Below are 17294 nucleotides of genomic sequence, written 5' to 3' on the forward strand. Positions count from 1 at the left end.
TGAGTGTAGTTGGAAAATAAAAAATATTTTTATTTAAAAAATGTATAACAATTATTAAAAAGTAAAATTTAATAACCTCATTTTGTTTTAATTAAATCCTGAAATTTACTTATCTCCCAAAACAGGGATGCAGTTACTATGGCAACATTATACATACACATTTACAAACTATCTCTGTCTCAATCGCGGTTTCACGGCCCCTTCGTCTATTTGTTTCTCTGTCTACGACCTGTTGAAATATGTCAAAACTATAAAAAGTACTAAAAATTGTCTATGACCTTATCTCAATATCATTCATAAGAATTAATGCTATATTTACAAAACGACTTCTCAAATAATACATTATTTTGGAAAACTGGACTTTTTTTAGAACTTTTCAAGCGGAACAATTCCGTCATATATGATTGTTGTGTAACTTTAACCGTTTTCGGAAGGAATAAATTTTACCCGTGTGTTACAAAGTTTTATTTATTTTGAAATTTAAAAAAAATGTGCTCTTGGTCATTTACAATATTAACAAAGAGGTGGATGATAGGTGCATATCAGCATCGTAGATCGGAAAACATTAAAATAAATTTTGGTTTAACTCATTTAGGTCACTATCAAATATATTAAGCCAACTACAGGCATTGCTGTAAATTCACTGATAAAAAACGCCGTAATATACCATATAACCTAATGTTAATGTAATATACTATCCTAATCTAACAAAATAAATTACAAACAAATACAGGCAGATGTTTACTAGGGAGCGCCGTGCATTTTCGACATACGTACGTTTGCGGCAAATAACTCTTATAGACAACAGATTTTCAGAGACATTCGGAGAATGTGCTTAGAAATTACACGAACTGATTCCTGCCGCCCCCTTTTACTATCGAACTACGAACTACTAATGTGGAAATTCCCCGCCTACGTATGAACCGCTTGTAATCTGCATTCATCATTCGCACTGCGAAACTGTGGAATGCTTTGCCTGAGTCTGTATTTCCTGAACGGTACAACGTTGGTGTCTTCAAATCCAGAGTGAACAGGTTTTTTCTAGGCAAGCGTGCTACACCGTGACCGTGTCGATGCCTAACATAATTGCTGGCCTGTTAATGGTAAAAAAAGTCATTTAGAGTTTATTATTTTTATTTAATGTTTCAACTAATTCAACTGAACAGTTATTTTATAGCCTTTTATCGAATAAATGTTCGACGTGATTCTTTAAATTGACATAATTTTATTATTTATTAACCGACTGAAATAAAACAAACACTACATTTTAAGTGAAGTTTGTCACAATACATTAATGAAAACCGCACTCAAATTAGTTAAGCCGTTTTAAAGATTAGCGCCCACAAATGCACAGACAAGCATACAAAAATTCTTACAATCATTGTTTTGGGTTCTATTGCGTTGATAAAGGCAATAGTTTTACTCATATATCTTCCTATTCCGTTCCGTTTTATTATATGTATAGATTAGTACGAAATAAATATGATTTCATTTCTATCATTTGTTATTTTCGTGTATAATAACAACATCCCCCATACTTATATATATATATATGAAAGATAAGATCTGAAATGAGATTATCCGGAAAAGAACCGGAGTCACCGACATAGCTTGCAAAATTAGCAGGCTGAAGTGGCAGTGAGCTGGTCACGTATGTCGTAGGACCGATGGCCGTTGGAGTAGACGAGTCCTAGAGTGGAGACCGCGAATCGGCAACATACGGTACATTTAAATAGTATCTAAAAAGCTCATATTTTTGAGTTTTGGAGTTCCTATTTGCTATTGGTTTAATAATATAGTTGTCGAGCCATTGCCTTAGAAAATTGATTTGTTTAATTTGAATTGAAATTGGTTAAGTTTAATTATGATATAGCTTTATGAGTCATCAGCGCATCACTAGATATGTTGTTTTACAATAGATAGAAAAATAGCCGATATAACTATTATTATTTGAGCATGGAGGTCATACTTATTTTATTTATATAATTTGCTGCTGTAATTTTTGCAGTATTCAAGGAGCATATAACCATTACTTTTTATATTATCTGTATCGCGCTTTGTAAATTATTGTACGTGACATTTGTTAGTACCTACTGACATTTCAATTTTTAATTTAATTTCATGTTCCCAAGACCCAAAGTCAAAAATCAAAATGGTGTACACACTGTTTTAGGGAAATCATTTTAACTTGTAACTTATTGTTCAATATCTCTTGATTATTGCAAACATGATTAATTTTAAAGACACCAAAAATAAATCTGCTCTCAGTACAAGATGGGCGCAAATGTCGAAACAAGAACAAATCATCGAAAAAAAGAAGATGGAAATTCAAGCCAAGCTACAGGCCCAAAAGCAAGCTGCAGCTTTAGCGGCTCAGGCTAAATTATCTAAGTATTAAATGCGTATACTACCTACTTATTTTTCAATATTCTTTAATATATTTCTGGCAAATTTTCTTATATGTACTTTATAAATTATATTACTGAGATACCTATACCTTGCACTCTTTACTTATTATTGTTTTAATATTTACTGTATATATCAAATCAATTACTTTAATACTCAATTATAATTACTCAATAATAAAATTTTAATAATCTTAATGCATTGTTGTGTACTTTTTAACATATGTAATTTTTAAAGCTTTGTTAAATAGTTATTAATACAGATATTGCCAATCATTTCAGTGGAACTATAAGAAATAGTTGAGTAGTTTAGATCATCTAAACTACTCAACTATTTCTTATAGTTAAAGTGATAACCAAATACAAAATGTTTACCATTTTATATTTACGTTGCAGCCCTCCAGTAACAGATGAAAAAGGATCACCAAATATTTTCTCCAACGATGGTAGTTTCATGAGTCAATATAAAGCCCTTCTTGAAAAACAGAGTAAAGAGAAACAAGAAAAAGAAGCAAGAGAAAAAAAAGAGAGTGAAGAAAGTCAAAGAAATAGCAATGAAAATAAGGATACATCTGAAACGATTCCAATGCTGGAAGAAAGTGAAGTATTTGATGCTTTTGAACCGCACAATCACAACACAAATGAAAGAAGACTGGAAAGAGGAACCAGGTAGATCTCGTAAACACTATAATTTTTATTATGATTATTTCATTCCTAATAACTATTTTAAATTCAGGGAAAGGAACCGACGATGGAATGACAGAGGCCGTAACCGAGCTCATAGTCCAATGACTCCAGTTATAGAAGACAGAAAGAAAGTGACTGATATTATAAACATCCCACCTTTAATGCAACTTACTGTGCAACCTCCTGATGATCAATCTCCACCACCTAATGCCCTTAATAATCGTTGGGATTCTCATGATGGCCCTTCTCCTAATGAGGAATTTGACGTAGAAGGTCAGCAAGACAATTCTCTTGACCAATGTCCAGATTCAGTTTCAATGGGATCCGGTCCAATGGTATCTGGCCCAGGACCAATGGGACCCGGGCCAATGGGTTTTGGACCTATGGGTCCTGGATCATTAATGCCTAACTCTATAGGTCCTGGTCCTATGGTTGGTGGTCCGATGGGACCAGGGGCAATAGGCCCACCAATGGGGCCGGGGCCTATGGGTCCTGGTCCATTGGGCTCCGGCCCCATGGGTCCAGGGCCAATGGGACCTGGACCGATGAGACCTGGGCCAATGGGTCCTGGACCAATGGGACACGGGCCGATGGGACCTGGGCCAATGGGGCCTGGGCCGATGGGACCCGGGCCGATGGGACCTGGACCAATGGGACCCGGGCCTATGGGATCTGGGCCAATGGGTCCTGGACCAATGGGCCCTGGGCCGATGGGTCCTGGGCCATTGGGCCAAAGAAACATGGGTGCTGGCCCCAATATACCTTCAGGTCCAAATATGGGCCAAGGATCTAATTCAGGACCTAATGGGGGTCCCATGATGGGACCAAGAGGACCTAATATGCCACCAATGCCCCCGTTTATGGGTGGTCCTCCAAATTTTCCCATGCCTCCAAATTTCATGGGTCCAAATGGACCAGGGGGTCCCTGTGGACCTGGTCCGATGCCACCAAACATGTGCCATCCTAATATGAGAGCACCTGGACCAAATGGTCCTATGCCACCATTTTTTCCTTTCCCTAATTCTCAAATGCCTGGGCCTAATGGCCCACCCAACTCAATGAACTCTCCCTTCGGGCCTAATGGTCCCAGCTTTGGCCCACAACCTCCGTTTGGACCTAATGGTCCTAGTTTTGGACCAAATAATAATGGCCCCCCAATAGGTCCTCCTAATATGCATTTTGTGCCCCAAAATCCTTTGCCTCCCAATTCCATGCCCGATTCGAAACCCTTGGACAATATACCTCCGCCTGAACCAATGAAACTTCAGAACATTCCACCTCCACTATCACTGCCCCTCAGTCACATACCAAAACCAAACGACATGGAACCAGGACACAAACAAGCTCCACCACATTCTATGCAAGGTAAACACCTAAGAAAAATATACATATAATTTTTACCACCTTTATACTATTTATTCAATTTTAATGACAAAAAATAGTACAAAGGTGATTAGACCTCACTAAACTGCCAAAAAATTGCGAGTTCTATGACTGTAATTAGTTTATTATTCGCCTTATGAATGCATCGTGTTTATAAGTAGTGATTGCTGTCACAGAGCTTAGACGCAGGAGGTCAGCTAACAGTGTGTACTTCATAATAAATAACTAAAATGTGAACTGAGCTAATCTGGTTGCTCAAGCAAACCAGTTCGTTGGAGCGGCCGTAAGACAAAATGTTGACTCGTGGTGTGCAGTTCTCTCTGCAGATTCGTTCCCGCCATCAGTTCAGCGAGCCGCCGCCGAGGTCGCAACCAACGGCGACCACTGGGAAAATGTCCTGAAAGCAATACACTCACAAGATCAAAATATGTGGTAATGCCACTGTAGCCAGTTTTGATTCCAACAGGAGGATACGTGCTGTATTCATTTTTATATTACATACTGAACATATATTACAATAATTTAGTCTGGAGCAGCGTTGCCATATTATGATTTCTTCTTACTTCCTAAAATTACCATCGGTTTAGATGCAACACTGTTTCACGAGTATATTTTCAGGTTGTTTAACCTAACAAAACATCCATTTAAACGCTTCTCTGTTGGTGTTATATTTATATTAGGTATAATTCCAGGTTTCTGCATAATACAAACTCGAATGAGTATAAGGCATATAGGGATCTCGTGACAAAGATACGGTGTGAAGGCCAGGGCGATAGAAAACCTGAGATCAAACCCGAAGATAAATACGAGCCAGAATTTTCCTTAGAAGATGACGATAGCAGTGACAACAAATATTTAAAGGAGGAAATGAAAGACAAGTTAGTTAATAGTTAAAATTGGAAATAAGCTATTCTATTAACACTAGTTATTTAATGTTTAAGAAATGTATAGGTTGTGAATCCTAACACACTGATCTATGACTTTCTACTATCAGTAATTTAACATGCAAAAGAAAAAGACAAATCATTTTACAACTATACACCTGCTTGACAAAATTAATTAGTATAGCTGTTTAAAAGAACTAGAGTATTTACTGAATAATATATCATTATAATATTTAAAAAATGTCCAACTTTATTTCAATGATCAAATTATTTTCAGTTATGATATATACTCAAATCAATCAATCAAACGCGAACAGACCAGCTCTCAGAGCGACGACGATTCTGACCCTAGAAAGGAGCGTCGTAAGAGGAAGAAGTCGCGTTGGGGAGATGACCCGCCAATCGATATAAAACCACCGGGTGTAGTAACACCATTACCAAATTCTCTTCCAGGTGAATTAAATTGACAATTTCTGTGTCCTTTCTCTGTGTTCTGTGGAATGTTATAGGTAAAAAATATTAAAATAACTACTAATATTTTTGTCATATCTGTATACCAATTCAGTATTCTGAAGAGTGGTAGTGTTCATTTGAATGAAAGAATTTCAAACAAATTTCCGCAGCTTATGCTTATTTGATTCACAAATAAAAGGGTATTATATATTATATCTTATCTGGTTTTATTTTTTTTCTTCTGCAAAGTAAAATCCACTTCATAGTCTTAGTTGTTCAGCAGCCTTATAACAATTACACAGACAAAAAATATTTTTAAACACATAAACAATTAAATTTGTGTATTTATCTATTCCTAATTAAAATAATAACACTTACATTACAGGGGCTAATTTATCTAAGATAGATGAAGAAGGTTTAAAGCTTAAAAATGTCAATCGTAATAATCAAGCATTAATGCTGTATGCAATGACTAACTATGGTACTACTAACCTAAGTGCGGAGGATTGGAAAAAATGTGAAGATAATTTCAAACTCAACTTACTGTACCAGGTATGGAGAATAAAGAGCATTCTGTGTCTTTATTAATTAAATAGCTTACTGTTTTACTTATAAACAGTATTTAGGGAGTGATTAGTTAAACAATGCCCTGTCTTCTTAAAGCCGAGATGGCCTAGTGGTAAGAACGCGTGAATCTTAACCGATGATCGTGGGTTCAAACCCGGGCAAGCACCACTGAATTTTCATGTGCTTAATTTGTGTTTATAATTCATCTCGTGCTTAACGGTGAAGGAAAACATCGTGAGGAAACCTGCATGTGTCTAATTTCATTGAAATTCTGCCACATGTGTATTCTACCAACCTGCATTGGAGCAGCGTGGTGGAATAAGCTCCAAACCTTCTCCTCAAAAGGTAGAGGAGGCCTTAGCCCAGCAGTGGGACATTAACAGGCTGTTACTGTTACTGTTACTGTCTTCTTTAGAATATCAAATCAATAATAACAAAAACAATACTACCGAAACTTCTTGTATTGAGGTCGGTTAAAAACAGAGAGAAACCAGTGTTTAACTGTACAGCCACTAGGCAATATTCATAAGCAAGTGTTTAAAATTGTTTGTCAATCAGTTTTTAGTTTAAATTGTCTTTTTTAGATAAATGAATTATAATAATATATTTAAAAAAGATTTATCACTTTAAAATATATAGTAATTGTAGTATAAGAGATAATCTTCAACAGGAGACATTGCTTTTGAGGAAATGTTTTAAAAATATTCTGATCTAAACAGAAAATAATAATACATATATAATTTTCAATTAAAAGGATATGTTAAAGAGGAGGCAAGAAGTTGAACGCTTGGCTGCTGCTGGCAAACACAAATATGAGTATGACAGTGATGAAGACACCTCAGAGGGAACATGGGAGCACAGGTATGTTTAAACCATACCAATAATATGAAGAGGTATGTTTTGGTTGTTGATGTTTTTCGGATTACTTACCTGATAAGATTAAGAGTAATATACACAACTGTCAATTGTCTACTGGTAGTCTTTGTGTAAGCTCATCTGGGTAGGTACCACCCACTCATCAGATATTCTACCGCAAAACAGCAGTTCTTGGTATTGTTGTGTTCCGGTTTGAAGAGTGAGTGAGCCAGTGTAATTACAGGCACAAGATACATAACATCTTAGTTCCCAAGGTTTGTGGCACATTGGTGATGTATTTCTTACAATGCCAATGTCTAAGGGCATTGGTGACACATCAGGTGGTCCTATATGCTCGACGCCTTCCTATTATATATAAAAAAAAAAATTAGAGTACATGTACGCCATTGTCTATATTTATATTTAAGCTTGTTATTCATAACTAGAAGTAAAATAGCAATCAATATGAGCTCTTTTATGTTAGATGTAGCAAAATCATAGTGGTTTGATTCTGTGCATCAGTGTTATCAAGGATGGATTAATCTAATCAAATTATTTTTATTTAAAATAGATTTTACAATTAGTTATAAAGCCCACCACCTAGGACTACCACTGGTTCCGAAAGTGGATTTTATTTAAAAACAGCAAGAAATTCAGTAGTTATTTTTTTTCTTTAACAATACAACTTTGTATAAATTACATATACATAGGTAGTTCCTACACAAGATCGAGCAATCATTTAGTCAAATATATAATGGGAAACAGAGTAAAATAGGCTTTACTAATAAAATTATTTTTAATAACTAATTGAAGCCTGTTTGGTTGCAACCTAGCTAAATAAAAATAGAGTGTGCCGACACCTAATAACAATAGAAAGAAAATATTTTAAACACTGTAGCCATATTTGATTATACACATAATTAAAAGTGGCTTTGACATAATTAACGACAGACAAAGTTGAATCGAAACACCAAATATGTGTACAGAAGTAAGATAATGAGGTATAACCCACGCGAATAAACAAAATATTTTTTAAATATCGAATAGGACTTATATTAGTATGGACAATAAAAAAAAAACCAAATAATTTTGTCTGATTAAACTCAATAACTCTTAAATAAAATGATATTGAATGAATAAATGAAAACCAACTCTTAACTAGAGATCATATTTGTATTGCCGACTCAAAAAGGTGTGACTACCAAGGATCGACTTTACGACCAACGCAAATGAATTATTATTTGTAGCAGATACTGCTGAAGGTCATCAAAGGTTGATCAAGTATAAATTTGCATTACGTTAACACTCAGCATAATACAAGTGACAAAAGAATGAGAGATAAGCTATAGGTTATGCCAATATTTTCCCATCTTGCTTTTGGTCATACCTGTTTTCTAGTCCCTTCTCTTGGATATTATAGAGTTACTTGCTTGTTACATTTGTTTAATTTACAATGAAGCATGTTTCCTGTCCAGCCCCATTCAATGGTTTATACAAGCCATGCCATGATACATAGTATGAAAGGAATTGCTGAAATTTAACGAATAAAGGTCAGTAAATAATGAAGAATAAATATGCTATTCTATGAACCAGACCAGACTATACTAAGGACCAGAAAATAATAAATGGAATGTTAAGAAGATATTATTGATTAATTCATTTAAGGAATAAGAACCATTGCACATACTTCGACTCTATAAATAATTTACTGGAAAAAAATAACTTTCAATATCTCCCATAAGATGAGCCCATTGATAAATAAAAAATCATGGAGTAAACCACGGCAGAGTCCAATTAAATATAATTGTATCTGCAATTTCAACTTAAAACACAGGCAAATAGCTAATAAAATATAAAAAAAGGTTTCGAAGGTTTTTGTTATATGAACTCATTTTAAGCTTAAGATTTCTTATATACTTTATATAATATGTATATATAATGCATATATAATATAAATGTATATTACAACATAGATATTGATATATGAATTTGTTTTAGATTGCGCGCCAAAGAAATGAACGCCACAGAGAGATGGGCAGATGAACTCACAAAGCAAGCTGCGGGTAAACATCATATTGGTGACTTTCTTCCACCTGAGGAGTTGAAAAAGTAAGTTTACAAAAAAAAAAAAAATATGTTGTATATTTTGATAAAATCTAAAGCAAAACGCATTACATTAATTTATTGTTTGTTTATACAATGTTGTAAATATATAATTTATTTGTCTGCATTGTATCAAGATAATTAATGTTAATATATTTAATTCTCGTGATATTTAAATTTATTTCAGATTCATGGAAAAATATTCTGCGATAAAAAGTGGCAAAGAGCCAGACTTAAGTGATTACAAGGAATACAAACTGAAGGAGGATAATGTTGGTGAGAAACATTTCTATAATGAACACAATGTTTTTTATTACAATATTTGTAAATATAACTAAAAGCTACTTAAGCTACTATTAAAATAATACATATTAAAGTAAATGACTGCCTCGTTGGTCTAGTGGCTTGATATAAGGCCACAGACCTGGAGGTCCTGGGTTCAATTCCCAGGTCGGGCCAATATAAAGTTATTGGGTTTTTCTGTCAGAAAATTTTCAGTAGCAGCCCGGAGTCTGGAAGTTGGAAGTGTGAACACTCCCGTGCCTCGGAAAGCACGTAAAGCCGTGCGTCCTGCGCCTGAACTCTTTCCGGTCGTGTCGGATTGCCGTCCCATCGGATTATGAGAGTTAGGGAATAGAGAGTGCACTTGTGTTTGCGCACACACTTGTGCACTATAATATCTCCTTCGCAGTTGGCTAATCTCTCTTGAGATTGGCCGCCGTGGCCGAAACGGTCTGGAGGACATTATTATTACTATTAAAATAGTATATATTGTGAGGTACCACCCACTCATTACATATATTACCGCCAAACAGCAATACATAGTATTGTTGTGTTCCTAAGGTTGGTAAAAGTAAAAAGTAATGTAACAACCTGTGAATTTTCCACTGCTGGGCTGAGGCCTCTTCTCCTTTTTTGAGGAGGTTTGAAGCTTATTCCACCACGCAGCTCCAATGCGGGTTGGTGGAATATACATGTGGCAAAATTTCAGTGAAATTAGACACATGCATGGTGGTTTCTCACGATGTTTTCGTTTACCGTTAAGCACGAGATGAATTATAAACACAAATTAAGCGCATGAAAATTCAGTGGTGCTTAATTTGTGTTTATAAGTCATTTATAAGAATCACGCGTTCTAACCACTAGGCCATCTCGGCTCTAAGGTTGGTTGGCGCATAGGTAATGTAAGGAAAGGCGCCAATGTCTATGGGCGGTGGTGACCTTCTATATTATAAAGAAAAGAAAGAAAAAGAAAATATATCATGCACTACAAACAGTTCTTAACTAATAATTTTTTAATTATTTAGGTTTCAAAATGCTGCAGAAACTTGGTTGGAATGAGGGTGAGGGTCTCGGTGCTGAAGGGACTGGTATAGTTGAACCGATAAATAAGTGAGTGAAATTGTTTATTACAAATAAAAAATATATTTACATACAATCGTGTTATATTTTTAGTTATTATCTTCACATGCTAATTTTTCGAAAATAAATTTTATTCAGAGCTCTTTTTCTTAAATACATATACTAGATGTATAACTTTTCTTGTGAGGAGATAAATAAGAGATTTTCCAGGGATGGTCGGACTCCTTAAATGTCTCTCTAGGCTCTGGCACATTTACATAAACATTAATATGAATCTCAGTCATATACATTGGAAATGCTTGATAAACTAATAAATATGAAACATGAAACAATAAATATGAAAAGAAATGTATAAATATATATATTTTTTAATTAAATTAAAATTATAATCATTTCATTCTCTATCATTTCGAATATATTTACATTTAGTTAATATAGGGAAATTACATCTCAGGTCTGTCATACCGTAAATCTAGCAGGTTAGAAAGAGATAGAATATTTATTAATATCTTATATTATTTCACAAAACTCGAAAAGCTTATGAAATATTTTTTTTCCATTTAGAGCTAACCAGCCTGTAGCTAACTTAGGATTAGGCGCATCGACTTCTGACGTGGTCTCGCCTGAAGATGATGAGTTTGATGCATACAGGAAGCGAATGATGCTCGCGTACCGCTTTAGGCCTAATCCTTTGGTAACTAACTTTTATTCAATATATAATTAAGTTTCATAAGCCATGTAGTGCTGGTGTAGAGCCATCCGCTTCTGTCCGGTTATGTTCTTTTTCTTGAAATGTTAAAGAGATTGGTCCAACCCCAAATAAATAGTATAAAGGCAAGTGAATGATGATGATAATTAAAATTATTATTATTTGTTAATATTTTGAGTTAGTTTTTTCGTGGTCGAGATTCAACTGATCCATATAGGCAGGAATTAGTGTTTATTCCATCTTGAGATAAAAATAGTAACAATGTTCCGGTGTTAGTTACATACATATATACATATATAATATGTATGTGTGAATGTTCGTCAATAGTTTTACCAATTTAAAACCGATTTTGATATTATATTTTTTATTCGTTATATCTGTACAAGACGAGTTGGCTCAATGGTTAGAATACCTGAATTTTAACAGACAAGTACCATTGATTTATCATGTGCTTAATTTGTGTTCATAATTCACCTCGTGCTCGGCGGTGATAGAAAACATCGTGAAGAGACCCACATGAGTCGGAACATAACCTGCCATATCTATCACCTCACAATGTAGTACCGAGTAAGCTCTAAAAAATCTCCTTAAAAGGAAAGGCACCAATAATGGAACACTTACAGGCTCACATTTTAATTTGAAAAACAAATTCCATCCCTAAAAGTAGAATAAGCGGGAGAAATTTGGGGTCTAATACCGCATACTATATTTAGTATATTACTATCAGAAATCTTTGCCAATTAATTGTAAATTGATTTTAACAAATATATTACATCCCACATAAGTTAATTGAAATGTCAAAAAAAATCACTAAGAATAAGAAAAAGAAAAGCTATGTTTCTCTAAACATAGTTTTTTCCATTTCAGCAGTCCACTTAACATAATATAAATAATATAAAACTGATTTACAGCTAATAATAATAAAAAAAAATTAAGCTGATTTCAAAAATTTATTTACATGTACACTTAATCTTAATATTATATTGTCTACAATATCTAATTACTAATTATCGAAGTCGGTGTAGTTTAGTTTCTTGTTTCAGCGTGTATTTGCATATGCTCGTATGATTTGCACAAAAATATTAAATTCCTTTTTAATTATTGAAACGTGTTGTGTATTTTTTTTTTTTGCAGAACAACCCACGCCGACCTTATTATTAAGAAAGAAACTGTCAAGGACATATATCTAGAAGAAAAATAAAAGTACACTGTAATATGTTGAATTTATATATTATTAATTATATATTATGTTTAAAACATAGCATATTTAAGATTATACACAATTCTTTTTTGTGTAATGATACGGAACTTAAAAGATGTTTCTTATCACGTGTATCAAATTATTTTTAGTGATTAGGCATGTTTTTGTGTACAAATGTTTAAAAGTTTCCATATTATTGATAGCGGGTGAAGGCAGCAAATGAGAGTGGCTGAGTTCTACTATTTAAATGGCATTACCTATAAATACCTATAATAATTAAACAATACTGCGTCTTCTTCTTTCGAATGTCAAATCAATGATGACAGAAAGAGAAATCAGTGTTTCACTAAACAAGTTAATTCTTATATACACTAGATGTTTCTTCTTTATAATTAGTTTATTTTTGTCAAATATATAACATATACAAATGTCTCAATATAATTAGTAAAACTGTTAATAAAAAATGTATATCACAAAATATACTTTAAAATACTAGCACTTATATCTAGACACGTTATTTATACATATTAATAATATATACTCACAAAATAATACGGAATAAAATTAAATTCTGATCCTGAATTTTAATCAATCTTTCAACAGACAGTGATGATCCACTGCTGGACATATAGACCTCTCAAGTTTTATGAGGACAAAACTCCAATATAATAATATTGGAGTTTTGTGGTCTCTGGACAAGTTAAGCGTTCCCATTTTCAATTGTTTCAATAATGTATCGGGTTATATAAACAAACGCCAAAAATACATGTAATTTTCTTTGTTATGAAATTCTTAATTGACAAGAAACTCACTGCAAAGATCGTATTAAAATAATGCACATTTGCTAATTGGCAGCCGTTTTTTTTTTCAAAATTGTGACAAGCATCTTGTCATCTCAAATATATGTCAAAATAGAACTTCTTTAACTCATTTTTTTGATGTAAATGTTTTTATTCTATTAGAATTGTTACTTATAATAAAGATCCAAATTATTTTGTAGTTAGGTAATCTTTGAATTATATTAAGAACTCCCCTTTTGTATTATATACTAAGATTTTATTAACAAGTACAGGTATTGTTTATTTTTAAATAAAAATTAAGAAGTCTTAAAGTGTTTTATTTATAAACAAGCTGTTTGAAATTGTACCACTTAAAAGTACGTTATTCTAGGTGTGTGAAAAAAGTTATTTAGCATTTACTTTAAAAATATACCTATAAATGTTGTTATATGACTATATATATATATTAATGTACACTAGAAAAATTAGACATTATAAGACAGTTGTCATGACAAAAATAACATACTATAATTAAATTACATTGCTTATATTAAGCAATATGAAATGTTGTATGTATTAAGGCGCAACTTACACACGATAATTAACGATTATCGATCTAGATCAGCGGTACTCAAACAAGAAATCATATCTAAATATTTTTTGTTTGCGGCTCGCGACACCATGGCTAACATGTGATCGTGGCCCCCATAAAGAAAAGGTTGAATATCGTTGATCTAGATCTAGAAGACTCTAGACTTCGCAGCACGTGGAGCGCCGGCGCTAATTTGGAAATATCCTTAAATTATAGTTCGAATTAGTAGGAAAATCGCTTACGAATATTAGAGGGTAAAGAATAATGACCAATATATATTCTTATAATTATTGTATTTGTATAAGTCAATAATTATTGCGTACCTGTGATATTAGTGGGACGTTAAATATTATAATATAGATATCATGTTGATTTTATTTTTGTTTGTTGTCATTAATAAAAACATATTTTGGGTATTTCACCAGTTTTTCGCAGTAGACGGTTCTTTACACTTGGAAGCGATGGAAGGTTATAAATTAATTTGTAAAATGACGAATTAAAAGTGCATCAATAAAGATTCATCACCTCACCTCTTTATCTTCCTACACGTGAATATTAAATTGAAGTGTGTCAATGGGGTAAATTCGAAGAACCGTAATGCGATAATTTTTCAATCGGATCTTATTGTTGATGATTCAAACTCGACGTGGACGCGCTTACGCCTCAGCGTACGAACTAATTTTAGAAACCAGTGACAACTTATATTCAACTAGTATATATTCCTCCTAGCATCAAATTTTAGTTTCGGAATATATGTTGCAGTGTGTGCTTACACAAGAGTATTTAAATTTTGAAATCGCGAGTTTCTTTGTGAAACGTGCGTGAATTGTCGGCTAAAAATGTCGAAAACTAATCTTCGCAAAAGTCTTAGTACCTCCTTTCAAGTTTACCATCTTGTTAATTCCAGCAGTAGTGACACTTCTACATCATCAAGTTCTTCTGAAAGTTCTGATACACCATTAAAAAGGTAAATATACAAATAGTCGCGGCAAAATGTCATTATTGGCTCGCAGACAGTACGGTATTTACATTTAATGGAATAATTACTGTATTTAAAAAAATAATAATTATAAGATAATTGATATTAACAAAATTGTAACAATCAATTTTATCCAACGAATAAGAATTTGCGGGGCTGGGCTTAAAACATTAGGTCCATGGTCGTCTGATACTAAAAAAAAATTATAATAGATCTCTCTAAGAAACTGGTCCACACTTCTGATGACCCAAGAGCTGGCGCTTATTGAGCCCAAAAGCTGAGTTTAGCGGTGCAGAGAGGCAATAGTGCTAGCATCTTGAGTACAATGCCACAGGACAATCTTTTAGAAGGCGTATTTTTATCTATAAATTTGTAATACGTATTATGTTTCTATTTTAATTTTAGTTATAATATACCTATATGAATAAAAATGACTGTATATAGATGAATAAATAAATAAAAAGATGCAAAATAACATAACTTATAATATAAAATAAATAAATATTTGTGTTTGAAAACAGGCGATAGATATAAAACTCTATTCTAGGCTTAATACATAACTACTCAATAAACATATTTATAATACTTAATATGATATATTGCTCTATTATTATATTTACATATATCACGATTTGGATTCCACAATACAGGTTATTTAGTGAGGAGGCTGCTCTGCACTTTTCGCATTCATTTGCGTCTTAAAATAAAGTTATTGTTTTATTTTATTTTTGTGTTGCATGAATTTAATATTTTAATAAAGCTAGATTGTTGAAAACATGTCATATGCAACTACAGTCTTTGATTCACATGTTTGGGCGTTCGTTACACGTTATTTTATAAGCAATCCTATACAAAGCGTAGGTACACCGAAATAAATTAAATTAATTTATTTTGAATATAATTAACTTACTGCTGACACTGAAATCACACTAGATGGGTTTTAGTAACAAAACTAATAAATAAACCTTATTAAAGATTCAACCGCCTGCTTCGCTCATCTGTAGCGAGACACTGGAGCTTTTTCAGAAGGGAACAGCCAAACCTCAGGAGCCGCGGCCGATCAGTATCTGATGCTGGCTTGTGTTCTATCGTCGACAATGGTAAACTTGTTTAATTTAATATAATGTAATACAATATACGTTTCAATGGACTATGGTTTTAACAAGACCTCGTGTCCGAAAAATATGATTTCAATTGTATTTTTTTTTCAGATCTGGGTTTCTTGGATATTACAATGGTCTCGTCATGTCGTTCATTACAAGTTATTGACGACGCAGCGCGAGCCAATATACCTTCGTTATCGATAACGTAAGTTACATAAAGTGAAAATGTATATTATTGTACCCATATAGTTACTATGCGAACATACATCATTTAAGAAAACTTTGACATAATTAAAGTACAATATGTAAGGGAACCTGTTGTACGTTGTACATACCTAACAAACTTAACTATTGAGAACTTACTCGCTTTAAAATAATTTTAACTTGAAAGTAGTTGTGATTCGTTGGCTTTATCAGTGACAACAAAAAAGGTAATTTATTATTTCACACTCAAAACGTACATTTGTTTTACATTTACTATGCATGATATGCATTTATCAAAAAGCTTTTATTAACATTCTAATCTCAGTATATTTTGGTAGTAGATGGTATAGGTGTTCGAGGCTAACATCAAGTTTAGGTATGTTGATGAAGGTAATTAAAATAAATGGGTGCGTTGTTGTACCTTGGCATTCCAAGTAGGTAACTATGTACATGCCTTGGACACTGGTACATAGTTACCTCACGTTGCAGAAAAAAGAGATTTCTGAGTAAAAAGATAAACTTTTTTGGTAATTTTTTGTTTGTTTTTAATGGAAATTAAGTTAAGTTTTTAAAAGTAAGCTAAAACTTATCCTGTAAAGGTCTCTTTGATGAATTTGCAACTCTATAAACAAGTATAATTTGCCTGGCTGAGTAAGATAAATAAAACTTTCGCAATTAAACAGATAACATATTCATGATGATAATTTCACATATATAATACTATATTTTACTGCAGCGTAATTGGTATCATTGCCTACCTAATAATAAAAAATATTCATAAAAGTCGGCAGTGATAACTTTCTTATGAATATTTCTACAGGATTAGGTACGTAGAAGATATATAAACTTTTCTTTATAATACGCAATACTGAGATCGTATTGATCTTCCTTAGCCTTGACCTTTCAGTTCATGTTACAGGAGCGTAATAATAATTAATTTATTATCATTGAATGTAGATGAACTTGATCTTGTGTATTGATTTGGACGTTTCGTTTAAAGCATGCGCTATAGAACGAAAGGAATGTTT

General features: G+C 33.1%; 2 protein-coding genes across 2 annotated transcripts in view; both read left to right on the top strand.

Moving 5' to 3' along the window:
- The first annotated feature begins 2081 nt into the window (after positions 1-2081).
- Positions 2082-13676, top strand: LOC126773334 (arginine-glutamic acid dipeptide repeats protein-like). The gene is made up of 13 exons (XM_050494188.1): positions 2082-2391; positions 2802-3074; positions 3142-4457; positions 4790-4907; positions 5168-5353; positions 5637-5812; positions 6198-6364; positions 7134-7240; positions 9233-9343; positions 9525-9613; positions 10645-10729; positions 11264-11393; positions 12543-13676. Exons 1-13 carry the CDS (start codon positions 2228-2230, stop codon positions 12567-12569), a joined length of 2949 nt encoding a protein of 982 aa, XP_050350145.1. The 5' UTR covers positions 2082-2227; the 3' UTR covers positions 12570-13676.
- A 1047-nt stretch (positions 13677-14723) lies between these two features.
- Positions 14724-17294, top strand: part of LOC126773362 (uncharacterized) — a 69962-nt gene continuing 67391 nt past the window's right edge. The window contains exons 1-3 of the mRNA XM_050494274.1: positions 14724-14947; positions 15935-16059; positions 16171-16267. Coding sequence (XP_050350231.1) covers positions 14820-14947; positions 15935-16059; positions 16171-16267 — 350 coding nt within the window. The 5' untranslated portion in view covers positions 14724-14819. The remainder of the gene's footprint in view (positions 14948-15934; positions 16060-16170; positions 16268-17294) is intronic.

Source organism: Nymphalis io, chromosome 14, assembly GCF_905147045.1.
Source record: "Nymphalis io chromosome 14, ilAglIoxx1.1, whole genome shotgun sequence".
Taxonomy (NCBI): Eukaryota; Metazoa; Arthropoda; class Insecta; order Lepidoptera; family Nymphalidae; genus Nymphalis; species Nymphalis io.

Coding starts and splice junctions, on each gene's coding strand:
- LOC126773334 (XM_050494188.1), top strand. CDS start 2,228: ATGATTAATTTTAAAGACACCAAAAATAAATCTGCTCTCAGTACAAGA. Junction 4,458..4,789: donor TCCACCACATTCTATGCAAG/GTAAACACCTAA, acceptor CGTGGTGTGCAG/TTCTCTCTGCAGATTCGTTC. Junction 10,730..11,263: donor ATAGTTGAACCGATAAATAA/GTGAGTGAAATT, acceptor TTTTCCATTTAG/AGCTAACCAGCCTGTAGCTA.